Source organism: Vidua macroura, chromosome 2, assembly GCF_024509145.1.
Source record: "Vidua macroura isolate BioBank_ID:100142 chromosome 2, ASM2450914v1, whole genome shotgun sequence".
Taxonomy (NCBI): Eukaryota; Metazoa; Chordata; class Aves; order Passeriformes; family Viduidae; genus Vidua; species Vidua macroura.
The window spans coordinates 92448264-92471198 of NC_071572.1; the positions used below are offsets into that span (position 1 = coordinate 92448264).

At 42.6% G+C, this 22935-nt stretch overlaps 2 protein-coding genes across 3 annotated transcripts; one reads left to right on the forward strand and one right to left on the reverse strand.

The window, feature by feature from the left end:
• The first annotated feature begins 961 nt into the window (after positions 1-961).
• On the forward strand, positions 962-5794 carry GTF3A (general transcription factor IIIA). 2 transcript variants are annotated; one of them, XM_053971180.1, is made up of 9 exons: positions 962-1121; positions 1357-1457; positions 1838-1934; positions 2123-2211; positions 3109-3182; positions 4399-4482; positions 4867-5096; positions 5192-5251; positions 5516-5794. In XM_053971180.1, the coding sequence occupies exons 1-9, from the start codon at positions 975-977 to the stop codon at positions 5672-5674; spliced, it is 1041 nt and encodes a 346-aa protein (XP_053827155.1). In that variant the 5' UTR covers positions 962-974; the 3' UTR covers positions 5675-5794. The 2 variants fall into 2 exon arrangements, with proteins under 2 accessions (XP_053827155.1, XP_053827156.1); XM_053971181.1 differs by having other exon boundaries at positions 5195-5251.
• On the reverse strand, positions 5740-11206 carry MTIF3 (mitochondrial translational initiation factor 3). The gene is made up of 4 exons (XM_053971182.1): positions 11129-11206; positions 8680-9143; positions 7302-7447; positions 5740-6017 (listed from the first exon to the last, which is right to left on the reverse strand). The coding sequence occupies exons 2-4, from the start codon at positions 9140-9142 to the stop codon at positions 5805-5807; spliced, it is 822 nt and encodes a 273-aa protein (XP_053827157.1). The 5' UTR covers position 9143; positions 11129-11206; the 3' UTR covers positions 5740-5804.
• Positions 11207-22935: the final 11729 nt, after the last annotated feature.

Consider the following 22935-nt stretch of genomic DNA (forward strand, 5'->3'; position numbering starts at 1 on the left):
GGAACACAGAATTAGACATGTTAATCTCTGCATGACCGGATCTCCTCTGCCATGTGCTGGATTCTACACCTGGGACAGGGCAACCCTGGGTGTTCATACAGTCTGGGGAATGAGACACTGGAAAGCAGTGCCATGGAAGAGGATCGGGGGTCCTGGTCAACGGCAAGTTGAACAAGAGTCAGCAGTGCCCTCGCAGCCAGGAGGGCCATCCGTGTCCTGAGAGGGGGTGGGCATCAGGCACAGGATGGCCAGCCGGGCAAGGGAGGGGATTGTCCTGCTCTGCTCTGGGGAGGCTTCACCTCGAGCGCTGGGGGCAGTTCTGGGTGCCAGAGTATAAGAAAGACATTAAACTATTAGAGAGTATCCAAAGGACGGCAACAAGGATGGTGCAGGGTGTGGAGGGGAAGCCTTGTGAGGAGCTGCTCTTCAGCCATCTGTGTGTTCAGCCCGGAGGAGACTGCGGGGAGAGCTCATTGCAGTTACAGCTTCCTCGTGAGGGGAGGAGAAGGGCAGGCACTGATCTCTCCTCTGTGGTGCCAGTGACAGGACCAGAGGGAATGACCTAAAGTTGTGTTAGAGGAGGTTTATGTTGGACATTAGGAAACGGTTCTTCACCCAGAGGGTGGTTGGGCACTGGCACAGGCTCCTCAGGAAGTGGTCACAGCACCAGCCTGACAGAGCTCAAGAAGCATTTGGACACCGTTCTCAGGCTCATGGTGTGACTCTTGGGGATGGTGCTGTGCAGGGCCAGGAGCTGGACTCGATGACGCTTGCGACTCCCTTCCAACTCAGGACGTTCTGTAATTCTGTGAGGGGCTCCCAGCACGCAGCGACACGAAGGGCTCTGCCCGTGCCGCTCGGGCACCTCCCCCAGAGCCCCTCAGGGCCCGAGCCCGGCCCCCGGCCCCGCGCGCGCCCGCCTCACCGAGCACGCGCCGCCGCCGCCCCGCCCGCCCGGTCACGTGCCCTCCGGCATGGCCGGCGAGCGGGGGAACGGCGGGAGCGGGAGCGGTGGGAGCGTGCTCCCCGTCCGCCCGTACATCTGCTCCTTCCCCGGCTGCGACGCCACCTTCAACAAGGCCTGGCGGCTGGCCGCCCACCTCTGCCGGCACACGGGCGAGGTGAGCCGCGGCGGCTGGGAGGGAGGGGTCTGTATGACCGAGGCGTGGGCGCCGCGCTGGGACCCCGCGGGGGATCGGACGGGCGGCTTCACCTCCTCGGGGTGCCACAACGTCCGGGGCCGCGCGTTGTGGCCGGGCCGGGTGCGGCCGCGGCATCCCGCTGACGGCGGCCTCCCCGGCGCGGCCGAGCCGCCGAGGGGGTGGGCTCGCCCCTGGAACAGCTCCTCTCTTTCAGAGGCCGTATGTTTGCGATTATGAAGGCTGCGGCAAAGGGTTCACGAGGGACTTCCACCGCGCCCGACACCTCCTCACGCACACCGGGGAAAAGCCGTTCGAGTAAGGCTCAAGATTTTACTTCTTAAGCTGAAGTGCGGTTTTTCGTAAGGAAAGGAAGTTAGGGCGCTGGTAGAGGGCATGCATGCCTTTGGTGTCATGGGCACTGCCATAACAATGTGCACGCAGGGTGGGATCAAACCCCTATTCTGGCAGTCATCTGTAACAAATGCATAAAGGAATGGGCAGATCTCCCCCAAGAATACATTATTAAAAAGCTAACTTAGTCTCTGGCTTTTAGTGTCTTCAAAGCAAACGTCTGTATTTGAGTTGTGAGTTTCAGTAATTCTTCTGTGTATTGTTCTTGTACAATGATTTATGTATCTGCCTAGGGAACAAGTCACTGTGTGACAGCAGTAATAAAAAATGCAGTTCATTTGCAGGTGCACAACTGATGGGTGCAATGAGAAATTTGGAACAAAATCAAACATGAAGAAGCACGTTGAGCGTAAGCATCAGAATCAGCAAAAGCAATATGTGGTGAGTAATTACCTTTGCACTGTACAGTGGAGGCTAAACAAGCTCCTTCTTGTGTATCTGGTTAAATACTTCAACTTGTTATTATGTGATACTTGTATAAGTTCAAATACCATGACTGGGATTTCAGCAAACATGTGAACTGAACTGTTATTTTTTGGCCTCTAATGATAACTTAATTTCCTTAATAGTGTGACTTTGAAGGCTGTAACAAGTCTTTCAAGAAGCATCAACAACTTAAAGTTCATCAGTGTCACCACACCAATGAACCTCCCTTCAAGTATGTGGATAATTTTAATACTGAACTTAACAGTTAAACACTGTAGATGAAAATAGGTGCATTTTCTCAGTCTTTTCATTGATGTGGCTGTAAAAAAAAAGAAATTAGTTTGTAGTCAGGGCTGCAAAAATATTTCTTGTATTAGTCCTTTTCTCAGTGATATGTTTTCAGCAACTTTTGTGCTCTGTAACTTCAGCATTCCACCAGTTTTATAAAAAAGTAACACAACATTCCCCCCCCCCCCCCCCAATTTTTAGTTCATAGTTTGAAATACAGGCATAAGAGCTTGCACAGTAATGAAAAATGCAGCTACCTTTATTTCCCAGTAAGAAGCAGTGACTTGGCTGACACTGAGTAGTGCATAGTACCTAGAAAAAGGGGAGAGACTTAGACACTAATCTTGGAAACTATGCATTGCAGCTTCATTTGGGTAACACATGACTATAGATCTGCTAAAAGTTCAGTCTTGTATTTCTTACAGGTGGGTCACACTTAACATGAGTGTTCATTCCACTTCAGTGAAATGAACTACGATGGTTGGATGACAGACAAAAATGTCAGTGCTCTGCTGGTTCTGCACAAGCCACCTAAACCTTCCACTTTTTTGTTCTTCTGTGTTTGAAGAGCCTGCTGTGTAGAGATGATACAAGGCACGACTCTTCAGCTAAAGCTCAACTTGCTGTATATTTGGAAATCATACTATAGTTCTAACTCTCAAAGTCACCCAAGTCTATTAAAAAACTATTATGGAATTTACTTTTACAAGGTGGGGGGACACACACAGATCTGTAGGCGAAGGGAAACTTTGATTATTTTGTTAATTTTAATAGTTCTTGACTAAACAAAAAATATGTAGATACGGTGAAAGAAACAAAACTACTGCTATTTTGTACCTAGATGTAATAAAGAAGGATGTGGAAAGTGTTTCTCTACTCCAAGTCGACTAAAGCGACATGAGAAGATACATGAAGGTAAAAGTGGATGTTTTTTCTTATGTTTCAGCAAAGGAAAAAGGACTGCTTCCAGTGCAGAGGATGCACAGAATGTGGAAGTGTTCTGGGCCTAGTGATCTGGACAAGACAAGAACACCCATTTTGAATAGTAAAGTGGGAAATAACTGTGGGGCATTGCAGTGTTCAGTTATGGTGTGTTTGTGGCAGTCTGAGCAGAGCTCAGGATTACTTCAGTTATTTCTTCTCCTGAGGTGCTTCCTTGCAAATAATTCATCTTTTGGAGATGGGCTGGTGGTAAAGGCATTAGCCTAGATGTCCAGAGCTTAGATTCAGTTGCCAGTTCTGCCACAGATTTCCTATGGAGCCTTGGCAGAACCGTGTGTATTTTTAGTTGTTAACGTACGTGAGAGGCTTTTAAGTGAAATCATCATAATGTGGCCGTGTATGATAACCAGCTTTCCAGTGATAGGAAAAAACCAAACCAATTAAACCCAACAGACTAGGAAGAGTACCCAGAAGGCTGTGATTTGTACTGTGATTCCTTATTTTTAAGACAAGGACTGGTTCATAACATTTTTGAGGATTCTGGTCCTGGGATTTAAATAGCGTTGACTTTCTGTGGTTCCTGCCTGCTTGATAGAATGGTAGAATCTCTTTAGACTCTGGAATACTACTGTATGGTCAGTATTTCTTTTTAATATGCAAGACAAATATTTATATAGAAGTAAGATATATTACTAATTATTTTCATCTATTTGAGAGAAGGCATATGGCTGGGAGGAATTAGCTTTACTGAAGCAAGGAGAGAGAGTTTCACAAAATCATTTAGGTCAGAAAGGATCTCTGGAGGTCACCTGGTCCAGCTCCCTGCTCAAAGTGGGGCCAGTTAGACCAGGGTGTTGAGGACTACATCCAGTGGTGTTGAATGGTTCCAGGGCTAGGGCTTCCACAGCCTCTCTGGACAACTGGTGTCAATGATACAAGGTTTCTTACTTAAAACTGTTAGGATTTTCTCTTGTTCTAATTTGTGTTCATTGTTTAAACTGTTAGGATTTTCTCTTGTTCTAATTTGTGTTCATTGTTTATTGTCTCTTATCCCATTACTGTGCAATATGGGAAGAGACAAGGAATAACTGGCTTTTAATTTTCAAATGCTGGAAGTGGAGTTGCCCCTTATAAAACTGGACTGTTAGCCAGACCCTCTGTGATTGTAAACATCTGCCCCATCCAACAGGCTATGCGTGCAAGAAGGAAAACTGCTCGTATATCGGAAAAACGTGGACAGAGCTTCTGAAACATAATAAAGTCAGTCATGCAGGTAAATTCCAAATAGTTTAGTAAACTTATGATACAAATAGGAAACCAATTGCTGATATGGAGGCCTTGCTGTACTCATTTCATCAACTTGTCAGCGTGTCCCAAACTTGTCTACTAACTTTATTGGTAAAGTGGCTGTCACTCCAGCTAGACCTTTGATGAAAATGCTGCTCAGTATACTAACTTTGTGATTCAGTTAACAAAATTTGTTTTATGTAGGATTTCAGATCTGGATAATTCATACTGCATTATCCTCCTGAAGTCTTTTAAGTTCCTTGTATTTTGTGTTGATGTTAGCATTGTTCTAATAGACCACTAGGGTTTGATTCTGAGCTTCTGTAAGAAATTGTTTATTTATACTCTGCCTTTCTTTCTCCCACTTAAGAGCCAATAGTCTGCAGTGAATGTAACAAAACTTTTAAACGGAAGGATTACCTCAAGCAGCATCAAAAGATACATGCTGTGGAGAGGGAAGTCTGCCGCTGCCCCAGGGAAGGATGTGGAAGAACTTACACAACTTTATTTAACCTTCAAAGCCACATCCTCTCTTTTCATGAGGAGAAAAAACCATTCTCTTGTGATTATCCAGGCTGTGGAAAAGTGTTTGCAATGAAGGTATGTGTTTTTTTAACTGTTATGATCTGAATCCCATTATCTGAAATTATAAACTTAACTCCTTTTTCTTCCCCCCCTGCTCTTTGTAACTGTAGCAGAGCCTAGCAAGGCATGCAGTTGTACATGATCCTGAAAAGAGAAAGCTGAACTTGAAAGTAAGTAACACGCTTGGAAAAGTCTTCTCACCCCTACCCTGTCACTGCAGAGGAGAGTAGAGTAAACTTTACCTGTTTTAGAATGTGACTTCAACCAGGAAAACAAGTCAAGTATCTAGGTAATTTGTGAGATTCTTAATTTATGAAGCTCCTTTAGCTAATGCAGTCCTATCCTCTACATTTATTTCTTTTTTCCCCACCACAACAGAACTCTTTGCTCCACAGATATGTTAAGTTTACTAATTCTGGATCTATTTTTGCCAGGCAAAGCGTTCTCGTCCCAAAAGGAGCTTAGCCTCTCGTCTCAGTGGCTACATTCCTCCTAAAATGCAGCCAAGAAAGGATGAGGTTGTGATGGAAAGCAAGACAGCAGATAAGCTCATGGAAAATGGAATATCAGCTGTTGAAATTCAGACTCTGTAGCAAAGATTAACCAAGACAGTGTTCTTCATGGAATGACCAACGCAGAACTCAACAATAACTTTAGATAAGTTAATTTTTCTTAAATTTTATTTTTTAAATAAATATATATTGTTTACACCACTTCAGAAAGTCATTGATGCAACTCATTTGACTTCAGATCTTCGTTTTCATCTTTCTTTACTGTATTGTTTTTCTTGATTTCCATCTGCTGGTGTTCTTTCAACTCTTTGTTAGACATATGCCTGAAAACACAGGTACTCACTCCTTCTCTAGCAACTTTTGGCTTGGAAAGATAAGTTGCTTTCTCAGACACAGTCTCCAAAATTTGATCAAAAAGCATGAACTAAAAAGGAGGAGAAAAATAGAACTAAATGAATGCCCAAATACAGGTAGAAAAATATTTCAAGCTGCTCTATAATAACATGACCTGTTAAGTTTAGCTATTAGCTGAAACAAGCTAGTTCCAAGTCGTAGTTTGAGCACTTCAGCTTGTCCCTTCCGAACTGTTCTTTACTCATAAGCAGGTTTAGGCAAGTCACTAGAGGGGGATTCAGCCATTTCCTAACATTTAGGCTGTACTGCTGACTCAGTGTTTTTCTCTTTAAGGATGTCCATTAGAGTGGCCTGCATCTGACTCCTCTGCACCCTCCTCTTCCTCTAGATTCAGATATGTTACTATATGAGGCTTTTTTCTTAAGGGGTAGTATTCTAAGGTTAGAAAGACCTGGTAATATTGAACTGAGTAACAGTGCATTCATGTAACACATTGAATTCCTTGCCTCATTATTAAGCCTTTAAATATAAGGACAATGTAAATCACGACTATGTCACTAAATATTCTGTTCCCTCCCATCATGAGTTCTTCCTGTTACTCTTTCCCTGTGAATTTAATTTCCTATAAAAAGTTTTGTTCTTTTTGGATGAAATGCTATCACAATTTTCCCCAGCAATTTAGTTGAGACAATTGTCAAGAACACCTAATTCACTACATTATGAGGAGAAAAAATTACACAGAGTACTTATTAAAAATCTATTTTTGTGAATGACAGTGAAGTCTCAAGGCCCTGCAGTTATACTGGGAAGTTGCCATCAGCTGCTTAACATTTTTAGCGATGTTCACTTTGCTAGTCTCGGAACACCATTCCAATAGTTTTTCATGTAGGAATGGACAACTAACCTTAGCCAAAGATGTATAAATGCAGCTCCAGAAGAACTGTTGGTGAAATAATCCAGCTAAAATACAGACTACTTTTTTTTTTTTTTTTTAAACCACACTGTTGAAGTCTTCAGAGTGGGTGAGCTAGCTAAAGTCATAGATGAGGAAAATTTCACTGGCCCCATTAATAGGGTGGTGCTGCATAGGAGTAGGAGCTGCTTAGACTCTGCTGTCCAAGCCAGTACTGCAGCTGGATTCTTAAGGAAGCATGGAATTTGAACTGTCTCTCTGGGACTACTTTTCTTCACTAGTGTTTGAACAGAAGCAGCTTAAGGCAGGCAACCACTACTTGCATGGGACCTAGATCTCCACTGAGATAGTAAAAATTGTGGCAGTACCCAATAAGGAAGGTCAATACAGCTGCAGCTATTTAATGACGTTGACTGGTCCAACTTTCAGGAGTGCACTTACCATGTCTGTACTGCTACCTTTTGCTTGCCGGATGGTAACTTTAACGTGGTGTCTCTTTTCAATCCACTGTGCTATCTGTTTAGTCTTGGTCTCTAAGTCGTTCTTGGCAATAGCTGAAGAAAAGGATAACTCCTTCTGAACCACCCCTGTTTAAAACAGAACTGAAACTCTGTTGGCTTAACATTTGACAAACCTGTACTAGTTGCTCTCTTTTATCAGCTTATGGTGCTTTGTCTGCTTGACTCCCTCCTCCCATGCTGCTTTCTCAGAGCAGCGATCTCATTGTCTCAGCATGCACCACTCTCACCTGAGAGGGTGGTGCCTTGATACTCTCACACTCACTGCTGCAAATGGGAGACTGAGTGAATGTTTGAAGCACACAGGGGAAATCTCTTCAGGGTCAGAAGGCTTAAGGTATTTTTAATTACAGTCTTGTTCATATGATCCACAATGTAGGTCTAACAAGCAGGTAAGCATTGGATTGGAATTAAAGACTTAGTGTGCAAATTCCTGCGTTCTGCACATAGGACAGCTGAAGGTAAAAGCTCTGATGTTAGATAGCTCTTCATTTCAAGCCCATTTTATTGGGTGGTGAAGTGCAATATTCAACTGGAAGTACGACGATGCCTTGTAATACATTCGAACAATCTACAGTCTTTTCCTCCTTCAAGATTCTCTAAAGTAGTTACCATCTGAATAATTTTGTGGTTTCTTAAACAGAGCAACTCACTACCACAATAATGTACTCCTCTAAAATCAGAACTGTACCCAAAAGCACAGCTATCTTTGTTAGCCTGAGGATATGAGAGGATACAAGGTCACATGCCTTTTCTAAAACCTCTTTGCCAAACTCGGTTTGATAAACTGCTGAAGCAGGCGGTCTTAAGGAAAAAAAAACCCCAAACTGAAGTGTTAAATACCGAAAAAATTCTCTTACTCTGTACAAGAAAGGGCTCCAGACTTTGTCTTCCTAGCAGCAAATGAGGAAGAGAGTGTTTCATGACTACTGGTGACAAACTATATAATTATATTGGTGAATGTGGTCCTTAGTTTGAAAAACTGCCTCTCACTCTATGCCTTAGTAAAAGAACAGAAATTCAGTGAGTCTCATGGAACCACAGCCTAGTTATATTCACTCAAATAAAGGTATTTTTTTAACAAGTCAGCAGATGCCAAAATAGCAAATCCTGAAAGGGCAATAGAAGGCTCCTCTGTGGAAAATTTTATTTTCACCACTGCAAATCCTTAATAGTGTGGACTGCAGTGACATTGCTTTGGATTTATACAAATACAAGTAAGAGGATTTAATCTGTTGAAACCACTTTTAATGCAGCATTTTTCTAAGTCCTCAGTGTCGTAGTGTTTACAGTGCACATACCTGGCTTTGGACTTGCTTTTTTCTTCTCTGCACGTTTAAGCTGTTCTTCATGAATCTGCTGCCCAGTCATTAGTCTGTAAACTGGAGGTTCTACGTTCTCATGAAGCAGAACCAGTTTCAGGCCATTTTGATCCATAAGTCTGAGTGCCTCTGCTCGGTGCATGTTTCCTAAGCTCTCCCCATCCTGGTTGATTACGTGCAAAATACGATAGGGAATTCTTCGCCCAACACTTCCAAATGCTGCTTTACTTTTTCGTTGTGCGTGAGATTTTTCATCTGTACAAAATGGTTGAGTAAGCCCAAACACAGCTGACTTCCTAGGGTCAGGTACTACCATCCAGAATGGAGAAAAGAGCCACTTTTGTGCTGTCTGTGTCAGAAAAGTACCAAAGAACTTTTTTGCATATCTGCTCTCATTTCTGGTCGCTTGACATAAATATTTCATTGTGCACAAGGCAGTCATTCTGAGAAAGAAGAAAACACATGTTACCCCATCAGTCAGATTCTTCTAGTTATATTAGAAAGACTTGACCTCAGTTCAGTAAACCCTCGTGTTTGCAACTACTTTTTTAAAGTGATACATGGTACAACTATACAGAAACATCAATCAACAGTAATTTTACAGTAACAAAGGGATTTAATCCAGAGAGAAAGTATGACAAATGAGCAAAATGTATGAGTTGATGTTACCTTCAGTATCTTCAAACCTGAGCCTGAACTTCTTTAAAGAATCTAACACTTCTAGTTCCTTTCTCCTCACTTTCAATTTTTAATCTAAATAGTTACAGGCATCTATCCTCACATGGTACTCACAAAGCTATAAACTTTCAAGCATGCTTCCAAATATACCCATGCTTGAAGACCACTGAAACTCATCTTTGAGACATTTCTTCTGTCGGATTCTTTTTCCCATTCTTCCCGGTTTATTAAATCCCCCTGGCAATTTTGCTGCAGCTGCCCATTATTTGCATTTTGTTCAAATCTTCAGAAATCGTCCGTTTTCTAACAGCTGCAAAAAACTTTGGAAATAAAGAGCAATCTGTGAGTATTCTCTGCAGTTTTCCTATTTTATGTTTGAAAGGAAGCAATTACAGGAAAAGCCAAGGATGATGCAGGAAACCAAACGTATCACACCAGAGGAGTTGGTAAGAGTGAGACCCCTTTTGCGCAGGAGAGAATGTGACTCTGCTCTATAAATACATACATGCATACACATTTATATACACTCATATATGATGTGGTATAAACATGCAGCCATGTGCATACATACATCTGGAAAAGGTGTAAACCATCAGCAAGGATAAAAAGCTATTTATAATTCTAAGCAGTGTTGGCACAGGAACAAGTAAAATGACTTGCCTGTGAATAAACTTAGTCTGAAAAGGGGACAGTGTGGAGCCTGGGACGGATAGCATACCTCAGCAGTAGGGACAATGTACATGCAAACTGCTTGAAGAAGGAACCAGATGAGTTCATGAACAGGGCAGTCTCATAAAAACTGTGTGCTACAGCTGGATCCAGAACTCAAGCTAGCCACATGGCACAGAAGAGAAGGAAGATGATTTCCACAGCAGCCAAAAACCAGCTGTCAGAGCTACCTTCCCTTCCTGCCCTGGGCTCTGCCTCTGCCCAGTCCAGATCCCTGTAAAAACAGCTTTTTGTCTTCCCTGTAAAAACAGCCCTATGCCTGAACACCCACTGCCAACACCCAAGTGACTTTGTGCACAGCCACACAAAAGCCACGATGTCCTTGTTTTTTAAATGGTTTCATAAACCAGCTCTGGATCATGCACTGCAGACTTGATCCTCAATCTGGACATCACTGCTCCATTATAGAATGATATAATTAAAGTAATCTTCCATGCAAAGGAGCCTGGCTTGCCTTTGAGAGCAACTGATTTATAAAATTAAGTAACAGTATCTCAGCAATGGAACAGCAGCTTGTTTTAAGGAAATGTTGACCTCGCTCTGCTAAACACATGGTGTTGTTGATATTCTCCTTCATTTTCTGACACTATTTTAATCTAATAAATCTAGCCGTAGCTGTCTGAAAGAAAACAACCCTTTTTTACGGAAGGCTTTTTCTCTGCCTAACACGGCAGACACGTGTGTTTCGCATTGTACGTTTCGCTCCTCCTTGTGTTGGCAAGGCCGGCTGACTTCGCTGGGTGGGAGCTCTAAGGAGCGGGCAGCTCCGGGCACACTGGGAACCGCGGGAGCAGCCCGCTTCCTATGCCGGGCGGCCGTCACGGGAGGGGGGTGGCATCCCGTGGGAGGCGGCCTGCTTCCCGCGGCTGTCCCTCCTGTAAACAGGGAAGAAGGCCTGTACGTGGGTGTGTGACCGTGCCCTGTCGTGTCCGCCTTCCCGGCTCTGCGTGTCGTGGAGGTCACTGCTCGTGCCTGTGGCGTGCCCGTGTGCGTGACCCGCGGCTCCCTGTGACCCCCTTACCTGCCGGCCGGGCCGAGCCGGGCCAGGCCGAACCGCTGGCCCCGGCCCGCTGAAGCAGCCGAGGAACCGGCCCGAGCCGCCGGGAAGTTGCGGAACGCCCCGCCTCTCCCCCTTCCTTTTCCTCCTGCTCCTCCTCTTCCTCTTCCTCCGAGCGCGCCTCCGCCTCTCGCCCCCGCCCCGCGCGTGCCCGTGAGCGCGCCTCCGCCGGCGCGCGCCCGCGTGAGCGCGCGCGGTGGGAGCGGGGCCCGTGTGTCCCTGTGCCCGGTCCCTGTGCCCGGTCCCCGCGTGCTCCCGCATTTCCAGGCCGACACACGTGCCGTGCCCGGTTCCGTGCGCGCCGTTGCTGGGAGCTGCTGCTCCCCTGCGCGGCTCTGAGGGTTCCCGCTGTGCCTTTGCTACGCTGCCGTGGGTGTGAGGGCTGCAGCTGGGACACGGCGCTGTGCCCTGGGGCCATCCCAGCAGGGCAGTTTGTTGGTGCGAGAGGGCATTGTGTGGGTGCCGAGTGCTTTGTGTGTGTGTAGAGGCATAGAATCATAGAATTTGGGTTTGGGTTGGAAAGGATTTTTAAAGCTCATCTACTCTAATCCCTCTGCAATAAGCAGGAGAGCAGGGACGTTCTCAGCTCAGAGCCCTCTGTATCCTGACTTTGAATGCTTCCTAGTATGAGGCATCTATACCTCGGGGCAGCCTGTGATAATGTTTCACCACCTTCCCTGTAAAAACTCCTTCCTTACCTCTAGTCTAGATCTACCCTCTTTCAGTTTAAAACCATAACCCGTTGTCCTGTCACTACAGGCCCTGCCAGAAAGTCCGTTCCCATGTTTCTTACAGGCCCCCTTCAGGCCCTGGAAGGCTGCTGTGAGGTCTCCCCGCAGCCTTCTCCAGGCGGAGCAGCCCCAGTTCTATCTCCAAAGGAGAGGTGCTCCAGCCGTCAGAGCATCTTTGTGTCCCTCCTCTGGACTCGCTCCAGGTCCGTGTCCTTCCCGTGCTGGTGACCCCAGAGGCGGATGCAGCCCTGCACCGGGCTGTGTAACACAGCCGTACCCCTGTCCCTGTCCCTGTCCCTGTCCCCACCGCGGGGCTGCGTGTGCGGGGTGCGGGCAGCGCACGGCACAGCTGAGGCTGCAGGGGTCAGCAGCGTGTGCGGCTCTGCAGCGGCGTGAGTCAGTCCGAAGGCGTCTCGGGTGCACGGATTTGTTACCTTCTTTGGTAGGAGAGGCTCTGCCTCGGGTTTGCAAGCTCCTGCGTCCAATTTGGAGATAGAAACCTTTGAAAGAGAAGCTGAAATTCATGTGCAAGCGCCGTGTCCCCAGCTGTAAGGAACACGCTAGCTGAGGCAGTCAGCCACTGAACAGCACGGGAGTTTGCTGAGGACCTCTCTCCGGAGCCCAGGGGTTCGTGTCTATCGAGGGATGCTGTTTAGCCATCCGGGCAGGAGCTGGAGCAACACTCAGACAGAACATGTGCTTGTGTTTAGAATTTAGTACAAAATGAAGCTATGGAAAGCAGCTGTCCTTCCTGCCTAAAAATAATCAGAACTTTTTATTTTATATGCTTCAGGCCACAGCTAAGTGACCCTTCTTTCCTCTCCCCCTCTTCTGTCCAGGAAGAAGAAATGCAATGAAAACCTGACCTTTATGGGTTTGGGTTGAAAGCTTTCTCTTCTTAACTGTGGTCTTAGAATGGTTTCATTTCATGTGCTTGTTGGTTTTGTTTTGTCATTGTGGTAAAAAACAGTCTGTCATTGCTTAATGCTCTCCATCTACACAGATGTCATGTGGTAATCGTGTGCAAACTCAGAAAACTTCCCTAAATCAGTTCACAATATGAAGTTCATTCACATCACCTTATCCTTATTAAAAGTCCTTGCTGGCAGTAATGAATTTGGAAAAATGCCAGTAACAGAAATAGCCAAGTAGATGGTGAGCTGTGTTAAGATCCTGAATGACAACTGTTGCTTCTCCTATTATATGCAAATAGAGCTGTTTTTTTCCAACCTGCTCTTTTGTGCTTTTTTTTTTTCTTTTTTCTTTTTTTTTTTTTTTAAATTTTTTTTATTTTATTTTACTCAGGCTTTATGCCTTTAGAGATGTAAGCTCTTTGGGAGCAGAGATTACTGTCACTTACATCAGTGGAATGCCTAAGAAAACTGGATCTCAGTTTGATGCTATTGAAACATAAATCATTGAAATTCTACAGTATCCAGTTGTGGAGAGTGAAATATTCCTCAATAAGAAAAGGCAGAACAAAAAAATTTTTACTATTCCTTTCATGGTCTGGAAATCAAATGTGGAATTTGAATAAGCATGAAGGGAAATTTTGGCAGAGCTGAGGCCTGTAGAGATATTTTTTTCATCATCAGCTCTGCAATATGCATTAGAAGAGAGCGTGTCAGCAGCCTCTGTGCAGTTAGCGACTATTGCCACTCCGAGAAGCATCACCACAAGACAGGTAATTTTCAGCAGTGTTAGTAGCAGCAAAAAAGCTAATAATCCTCTTCACTGTGATAAAAACTACCTGCATGGAAGCAAGGTACTTCAGTGCATACACCTCACATTCCTTCTCTCTTCCCATTGTTTAATTCTGTTAAGTTTAAACCTGATGCTTGTTTTACTTCATGCCTTTCTAATTAAATACGTGCCAAGAAACCGTGCAGCCTTCTAATGAATGCTGTTTGTCCTCAATTAACTTGATCTTTCTGGGGGTTCATTATTATTATTCTTTCTCCTTGTTCTTTGTCTCATGTCTGTTTACACTGTAATTGTCCTGGGGCCATGTTTTTATATGTGCCTGCCACAGCGAGACTGCAGTCTTAATTATTTGAAAGACACTATTATAATAAGTGCAGTTAATAATAACATTCTTCCTTCTACTTTGCCTGATGCACATCATCTTCTGCCCACCTCTGACAATACACTCAGAGCATTTATTTGCTTTTTAATTCCTTAATCTTTGCCTTTTTTTTCTTCTTTTTTTTTTTTTTTATTTGACATTTACTTACAAAGTTGTTGTTTTCACTTTGTTATTTTTTGTGCCATATTAAGGCCTGTTCTGCTAGACCTTGTGCCAAACTGAAGATATTTCATTCCCCAGCTAATTTTAAATGCAAATATATGAGAAGGGGAAAGGATGGGTGGATGGAGAGATTTCTGGTCCTCGTACATGAGCAGTGCAGGGATTTGCTAGTGTGGATGTTATTAATGTTAGTAATTATTGTGAGGCTCAAGATGCTACTGAGAAACTTCTTTCACATTAACAACTGATCTCTGGGGGATGGTTTCAGTATTCCCTGAGGATGCTGGAAACTGGTTCCTGTCCTTCTGTGTTTTGGGGTTAATTTCAAAATCAAAGAATGACAGAATCATCCAAGTTGGAAGAGACCTTCAAGATCATCTAGTTTAGCTATCAACCCAGCACCAGCATAGTCCCCACTTAAAATCTCCCCCCCAGAGCTATTTATTATGGGTACAGTGAGCAGTTTTTAATGCTCAGCAGAGAGTGAGGATGCCCTTAGCTGGATGACAGTGTTTTCACCTGGAGGTTTACTGTCATTCAGACTTTCACTAAGGTTTACTGTCATTCAGACTTCATCACTCATTTTGTGGGAGCAGGAAGCAAGCTGCTAAAGTGCCTTACACCTGCAAGGAGCTCTTACCTGCTGGCTCTGGGTGGAGGACTGGTCTTTCCTTGGTCCATGGTGAATATCTTGCTGCTTCCCAAACTGGAGCTGTGCATATGAATATCTGCTAAAAAAATTTCAAGTGCCAAACAAGATCATCAGGAATTCATTACTGATATTTTTGGGTTTATGCAATGCCTGGGACCCTTGGACATGGAGCAGTTGCAGTGGGTGGGACAGCAGGTTTTTCTCACTCTTATTACTAAATCTGTGATTAGTCTCCTGCACACTGTGCTTACAAAAGTACTGAGCATCTGGAGGGCTGCTTACCCTGTGCACCTCTGTTTTCCTGTTTTTTTCTGTGTAATTCCCTCCTTCACAGGGCATTTCAGCAGGGAAGCTTTGGAGAAGACTTGGAGAGAGTCTCTTACTCCTCCCCACTCCCCAGTCCTGCTGGCAGCTGGCATGGCCCCCCTCCACCTTCCTGCTGGTTATAATCGTGGCTGTGTGTTTCTGCAGACCCCTGGTTCAGAGAGGGGCCGTAGCCTCCCCTTTACACTCCTTAGTGTTCCTTTTCCCGTTAGTATTTATGAAAGACTTTAGCACATAACTCAGATGAAAAACTCCCTTGTGCTGAGCTGAGCATTGCCATATGGCAGAGAACACGTCAAAGTAAACATGTATTTAAAGGACACAGAAATTCTGAGTGTGTAGTAGGTCCAGATTTCTGGATCTGCAGTAGCTCATTTACTCCTTTTCCATCCACAGCTTTTGAAAGTTGCTTCCTACACAAACTTCTCTATTTTTATTCTAGCAAGAGACAGCAAAAAATTAAAGCAAACTCCAGAATTTTGTTGTAGTGAGTGGTAAATGATCACTGCTAACTGATGCCCTGCACAGAATGTACAAATATAGTTGAAGCAGATAAAGTTTTGTTTCATTTCTGAAATCTGTCCCTGTTGTGGGAATTAAAACAAATCTTTTGAAGATGCATGCTCTGCTATTAAATTGCTTGGGCTGAATTACTGAATCCAGGCAAAGAACCAATTTTGCTCCCTGAAAAGCAAGGCTGACTGAATTTGTTAAAATGTTAATCATAGAGCAAGCCTGAGGGTCCCTGGGGCGAGATGCAATTAGAGTTAAAAGTTCACAGTATAGAAAGTTTTTTAACTGTCTAGTTTTACATCTTGACTGTAGGGAGAGGAGTTTTCACTGTACATTGAAGACATTGTTCTACAGCCTTTGCAAGTTGTTGGGTTCAGCTGCAAAGATTTTAAAAGCTGCTTTTGTTGGCAGCCTAGGACACATCCGTGACCTTATTAAAGTGGAAGTGAAAGCTCTCTTCTTTTTTTTTCTTTTTTTTTTTTTTTTTTTTGCAACAGTAAATCTACTAATTTTACAGTCAGTTGAACAGCAATAGATTAATTTGTTTAAAGTCTGCATTCACAAAGAAAATGTGAACTTCGCTGCCTTGAATACCCGAAACTACAGTGTGATATTTAAAGGGTAGAAACTATTACAACTTGCCCTAGAATGGTCCAAGCAGTTCCCTGTCACCTGCTTCTCAGCACAGGTGCTGACCTCCCCGTCTATTCTATCCCTCCTGACAGACTAGCAGCCAGGCTGGGGCTTTGTGTGCAACAGAGAGCGCTTTTCCAATGACTGGGCCAGTTTTCTTCAGCAACCACAGGAAGAAGAATAAAGAAAAGGTTAAGGGCCACCGCAAGGGTCAGAATGGGTTAAATTTAGTTAACATCAGAGGTTATAGCTTTTAACAAGAGCATGAAGGAAACTTATTCGAAGATGCAATTTGTTTCTTCTTTGTCGACCATTATTTTTTTTTACTCTATTGATAGTGACAGCTTAACAAAGTTTTTATATGGCAGGGTTTTCATCCTTTAGAGGATAAAGAACTGTGATGCAAAAAAGAGATGCAGGTGGAAGACTTTATAAAGCCTCCATGATTTTCAAATTGAGGGTTGAAAGTAGGCTCCCTGCGTGGCTAAGTCAAAAATAATTTGTAAATGTTAAAAAAAATACACATTACGGACAGAGGAACTGCCTTTTTTTTTTTTTTTCTCTCCAGTGTAGCTTGCCAAGAGTGGTGTTTTATCAGAAGCCTTACAATCTGCCTGATTTCATATGTATTTTTTCCCAAGGTAATCTTATTTTCTTTTTTATTGCCCTCTAAAGATGATCAAAGTCAAATGCCTTTAACAACAGTCTTTGTCATCTCCCTTCAAGATATTTTAGTCTATAATGTACAATGCTGGGGTTTTTGTGTTTTTTTTTCTCCTAGTTTAGTGAAGAAGCAGAAACTAGAAAATGCATTCAGTGTAGCACAGTGTTAGGTTCTCAGTCAAATTCTTGGAATGCAAAATGAGGAAAGTTTAAGTCTTTCTGAAAATTATTGAAGAAAAATAATTTTAAAAGGTTCAGTAACATTTTTCACACTTTTGTACAGATCATATTCCAATTATTTTTAATCAAAATTAATAAAATCACTAATTTTTTTTTGTTATTTTATCCTGATACAAAATAAAGAACTGAAATCAAAATTTCAGTTTAAAATTTAATTAAGTCTGGTAACAATTCATAAGTACAAACAATGCATTTTGGTAGGTTTCTTTTTTCTTTTTAAAATGTTTTCCTCAAGGGGGGAAAAAGGCTTATGTGATCATCCTGTCTCCCTATCCATCTGTCTCTCTGCAATTTCTCTCAGCAGTTTTAACTGCTTGGACATTTCAGCTCAGTTTGGCAAAGAAATAGGAGCCTCAAAGATACTGTACATTTATAATGACGAAATGTATTTCTGTCAAGTTTTGTGAAAACCATGGAGAGACCTTCAAATGGTTGTCTAGTTCTGGCAGAAGGGTTCATGCAGCTGACCAGGCTGTATATGTGTGTGGGCTGCCCAGGTAGCACACAGGTGTTATCAGACCTGATGCTATTGTGGCCTTTCAGTACTTAAAGGGGGCTTGTAAAAAAGAGGAAAATTAACTTTTTACCCTGGCAGAAAGACATAGGACATAGGGAATGGTTTTAAACTAAGAGGAGAGATTTAGAATAGATGTTAGGAAGAGTTTCTTTACTCAAGAGGGTAGCAGGGCACTGGCACAGGTTGCCCAGAGAAGTTGTGGATGCCCTATCCCTGGAAGTTTTTAAGACCAGGTTGCATGGGGCCTTAAGCAACACAATTTAGTGGGTAGCATCCTTACCTTTGGCAGAGGGGTTGGAACTTAATGATCTTTAAGATCCCTTCCAGCCCAAACCACTCCATAATTCTATGACGCCATGATCAGCTACAGTCCACAGTGTCTTTTGCCTTGCCAGCTGCTCAGGGGCTGCACGGGTGATGCATAAGGCTGAGGGGGATTTTGAGATGGGAGAAGGAGCCAGAGCATTTTGACAACAATTGCGAGGTGTAGGGAATATGCCGGGGTGGTTTGGATCTATAATCTTGGTATTTTATACTGTAGGTCTGCTGTAGAAGGTAAGAAGGCTGGGAACTGACAAGACAAGCCTCAACAATTCAGTTGAGGATTAAGTATCAGTTATTTCAGTGCTCATTTGCTCACAGATGTTATTTCATCTGATTTGTGGTGTCATTATCAGTGTGACGAAGGCTTGAAATTTCCAATCCAATTGGTGTTAACTCAGGCTAATGCTGGGTTCCCAGCTGTAGAACCAAGAGTTGGTTTTGCTCTCCAGAGGGTTGGATTATGCCTTTTGGTGCACGTGATCACTTTGACTTTTCTGGGAGGGTTCTGTTTGGAATCAGTATGAGCTCTTTTGTTGGTGTAGAATTAATTCTTCCCTAACAGACAGCTAGCACATCTGGAGAAAGTCTGTGTAGATCATGGACAGAAGCATTTGCACTGGTATGGTGTACAGGCAGGTGTATAGACTCTTGACTGGCTAAGGACTAGAGAAGGGGAAAAGGGAGCTGGAGAAATACAGGGCCTTCTCTGTCCCCAAAGATGGGGAAAGTGGCACAATCTGGCTCAACCAGTTAAGCACTGTGTATCCCCCTCTCTGGTCCACATAGGGGCAGCCTCTGCTGAAGAGGTGACTTTGAAAGGCCTAACTGCAGTGAAAAACAGATGAGAAAAAGTATGGATCTCCATACCCCAGACAGACTGGCCTGGAAAAACACAACAAAAACTCCAACTTACTATTCTGCTCACAAGGTGCCACCAAAACTCAGCTGTGAGGAGAATAAGAGCATCTTTTAAAAAATGTAAAACTATCTTCTTTTTATTTTCTTCTTCTGAGCTGCTCTTACAGGCTTTAAAGCATTAATTTCAAAAGCTTCACAAAAACAGCAGGCATCAAACAGTCCAGGCTGAGCGGAAGCTTGGGGAGGAGAATTGCGAAGTAAGTTGTGAGGGTGATGGCTGCAGACATGGAAGCAAGGTTATTTGTTTGTTACAAGTCACTGATCATAGCTTGCTTTTAATGATGGAGCAGCAGAGAAGAGTTAGAGCAGCCCAGAGAGCCCTGGATTCACACAGCCTAAAGTTCAGCTACATCTTTTGTCTCATGGTTCTGTTGTCTGGGTGATTCTTGGATTGGGAGTCAGGAGATGTGAGTTTTGTCTGCAGTGCTGACATACCCTGTGACCTTGGACAAGTCTGTTCATCCCCATGCTTCTCCTCTCATCTTTTTGCTCACTTAGAATCTCTCTCCCTTTTTCCTTGCAGTGTCTTTCCCTAATTATACACCTGGACCATGGCTATCAGAATGCAGCTCAGCTCTCAGGTTAGGCACTGTTATTGTCTGAGTGAACCATAAAGAAATCCTGCACTGAGCACTTCACCAGGGCTCTCCTGTTATCTCAGGGTTTCACTGACAACCTTAATAAAATAAAAGTCCTTCAAAAGACGGAGTGTCCCTGCTTACTGCCCAACTGCCTGCTTTTTCTGTAGCATCTTGAACAAGAAGAAACATAAATTCTGATCCCTGGCTTGTCAGGAAATAATGATTTATAGTATTTCATACTTCCTGATTATTGGTAACATATTTTTTTGTTCTTGAAATCTCAGTGGTAACTTCAGTACTTCACAGTGCCTAATTTTCTTCAAAGTGAATTATAAACCAGCATGCTGCTATATATCTTACTCATTTTGATAGGTTTTCCTTAATTTTGCTCTTTTATGGAGGTGCAGTTCATGTGCCTGAGACTAGGGACAAAGCCTCCTTCAGAATTAATTACACAGTACCTCTGACTCCCCCATAAGGATGGGGTCCAGTCCCAGGATAACTGGCTCTGCAATGTGATCTCAGCAAAATTGGATATGTTCTTTAAGTTCAACTTTCCTTGTATATACTGCTCTACCTGGTCCAAGATGTCAACATCATATCAAAAATCCCTACTATGCTCTTGGGAAAAAAGATTACATCCTTCAGCAACAAAGCACACATACCAATAATCCATATCTGCCCTTGCATCTCTTTCTGTTCCAACCAGAATTCAGACTGGATTTTTCCATGGGATTCATAGGGAAATTCATCATCCAGAGTTTTGTGTTTCACATTTTCCTACAGTGATGTGTCTTTTGTCTTTATACCAGGTGTACTCTCAGACAGCATCTACAGCAAACCTCTCACAGCTGTGTCAGCTTTCAGCGTCCTGCATAAATTGTCTGATCCCAGAAGTTGTACAGTTGTGGTTCTAGATCCCACAGTGCATTACCTCATGTTTAACTTTCATAATCTCTCTCCCCTTTCCCTTCTGTCCTCCGTCCACATCATGTAGGATTATAAGAACAAGTTTTTGGCTTCAGGAGAAAGGGCTGTCAAAGACAATTTAGTACTTTGTGATAGAAGTGCAGAATTGGAGAATAATTTGGGTTGGAAGGGACCTCAGGGGAGTCGTCTGCTCCAATGGTATACTAAGAATTTTGGACTATGACCTCAACTCGGATGAAAAAAAAAAAAACCCTTACTTATGTATGAATCAATTCAGGAATCAGCAGGACCTGAGTGATTCTACGATGCTACCCTTTTACATTCTAATTGAAGGGTGGAGACCCTTTTGTATACATTTTCTTAGAAGCAATTACAGTCCTACAAGCTCAGTCCACTTCAATATAAGAAAATAATCTGTATTTAAATAGAACATTGAAGACTTGTTAATAATTTTAAAGCACTTCAGTTGTGCTGAGAAAACTCTGCATTCCAATCAGTTTATAGATTTATTTGGATTCATATGCAGTGATGCTTACATGGTATCAGACCATAAGTTATTTACATAAATTAAACCTGGATGATGGAGCCACAGAAATTAGTCATAATTTTTTCTTTAAAGAACCGCGGGAGGTAATTGTTTTTATAAGGAATTCAGAAACTAGCTCTGCATCAGAGCATGTAACTGTACTCAGAAATCAAACAATTTATTCCCATATTCAGCTAAGACCAAGTAACCATCAGACATAGATGGTGTTAGAAGGACTGAGCATTTATTCATGCTGTAAAGACTCACATACATTTATTCTGTTTAAATTTGTAGAAGGAAAATAATTCTGCAAAATATGCTAATAAGCAGTTCTGTAAGTTTTATTGACCACGACACTATCTTTTAAAAAATCTGATTTTTTTTAATCTGCAGTGATATAATGTTTTCCTCTGTTCAGTGTAGTATAAATTTAGTGTCTGGCCCTAACAAGTAAGGGCAAGAGCATACACAGAGAAACTGAAGTTTCTTGTTTGTCTGCTTATTTACAAGGAAATAGAGCAACAGAGCTGGAATAACTTTCTTAATATGCAAATCTCATTAATCTGAACCAACATGTTTCAACATGTCTCTGAAAAAGATAAGAGTTTTTGTTAGCTATTTCATGTCTGGTTAAAAATAAAGTGGGAGAAATCACAGTATCTTTTCTGAAATGGCCAAAAAAGGGAGAAAGTTAGAAGCAAGCCTAGAAACCGGGCCAGTTGGTGCTTTATTTAGTGGTTCTTTTTCCATTAGCTCACCCTGCTTTTGTAAACTTTGGAGAGGAATGCTGTGTTATAACAGTAGCATTTGCTCTGCTTTTACAGTTCCATATGTGGATAATGAAAAACAACTGTAATTTATGAGCTTGAAGTATAATTAACTGATGCCCTAAAAGCTAAACAGTTTCTCCTAATTTTGTAAAAAAAAAAAGCCAGTCATGAGCCAAGCAAAGTGATTTATATCATGAAAAGGTAAGAAATGTCTGAATAAATATATAAAGGCTGTCCCACAGTATTTTATTTTGTTTTAATTGTATTAGTCGTAGATCCTTTGGTGTGTTTCTGATAAAATTAAATATAGTATATAATGTAGCATTTCATTGGAGCCAAAGGCTTTGCTCAAGAGGAACAAAAGACAGGTTCAAGTTTTCACTCTATCAGCTTCATGTCAAAATTTGTGGTCTCTCATTGCGTCAGGCTAGGTATGCAAACTTTGTTTTCCACATTCCCACGTTCACAAACTGCAGGAGAAACAGAAAAAGCATACAGAATTTCCAAATTTGGATGTAGTCAATGAAATTCACAAATTAGCTTTTGGTTGGCAAGCAGTATATTTTTGCACAGTGGACAAAGCTACTGATCTTTTAGTTTTGAACATATTTTGTCAAAGTGTAGAGCCAAATGATTTAATATGGAAGTGCCCTGAGGCTCTTCATACCTTTATTGCCCTCTGCAGGCTGGGTTTTCTAGCTGAACTAAATTTCATTAGTTTCTAATTTCATTAGTTTCTAATGAATTACCAATTACTAATTTCAGTAAATTGTGCCTCAATAGTTAATCTGAGCCCTGAAAAGAATAAAATAATATAAATATAAATATAAATATAAATATAAATATAAATATAAATATAAATATAAATATAAATAGCATGAAATAGCATAAAATAGAATTGAACAATTTGATTTGGAAGGGACATACAGCAATCATCCAGTCCAACTACCTGACCTCTTTCAGGGTGACCAAAAGTTAAAGAATGTTAGAAGGGGCATTGTCCAAATGCCTCTTGATCACTGGTGGGCTTGGGGCATCAGCCACCTCCCTATGAAACCTGTCCCAGTGTTTGACCACCCTGTGGTGAGTCAACCCACTCAGCTCAAAGGATCTCCACTCTGAGAATATTCTCTGAATATTCAGAATAGCATATCCCTGTGGAAATGTGCTTTGTTTGGGACACAATTCACTGGGACAGAAG

What these genes read in the sequence shown, in the direction of transcription:
- GTF3A (XM_053971180.1), top strand. Translation starts at nt 975, where the DNA reads ATGGCCGGCGAGCGGGGGAACGGCGGGAGCGGGAGCGGTGGGAGCGTG. An exon ending in ACCAATGAACCTCCCTTCAA is followed by an intron (nt 2,212 to 3,108) that starts GTATGTGGATAA and finishes TTTTGTACCTAG; the next exon opens with ATGTAATAAAGAAGGATGTG. An exon ending in GAAAAGTGTTTGCAATGAAG is followed by an intron (nt 5,097 to 5,191) that starts GTATGTGTTTTT and finishes TTGTAACTGTAG; the next exon opens with CAGAGCCTAGCAAGGCATGC.
- MTIF3 (XM_053971182.1), bottom strand. Translation starts at nt 9,142, where the DNA reads ATGACTGCCTTGTGCACAATGAAATATTTATGTCAAGCGACCAGAAAT. An exon ending in AAAAGCAAGTCCAAAGCCAG is followed by an intron (nt 7,448 to 8,679) that starts GTATGTGCACTG and finishes TGTTTTAAACAG; the next exon opens with GGGTGGTTCAGAAGGAGTTA. An exon ending in AAGGTAGCAGTACAGACATG is followed by an intron (nt 6,018 to 7,301) that starts GTAAGTGCACTC and finishes CCTCCTTTTTAG; the next exon opens with TTCATGCTTTTTGATCAAAT.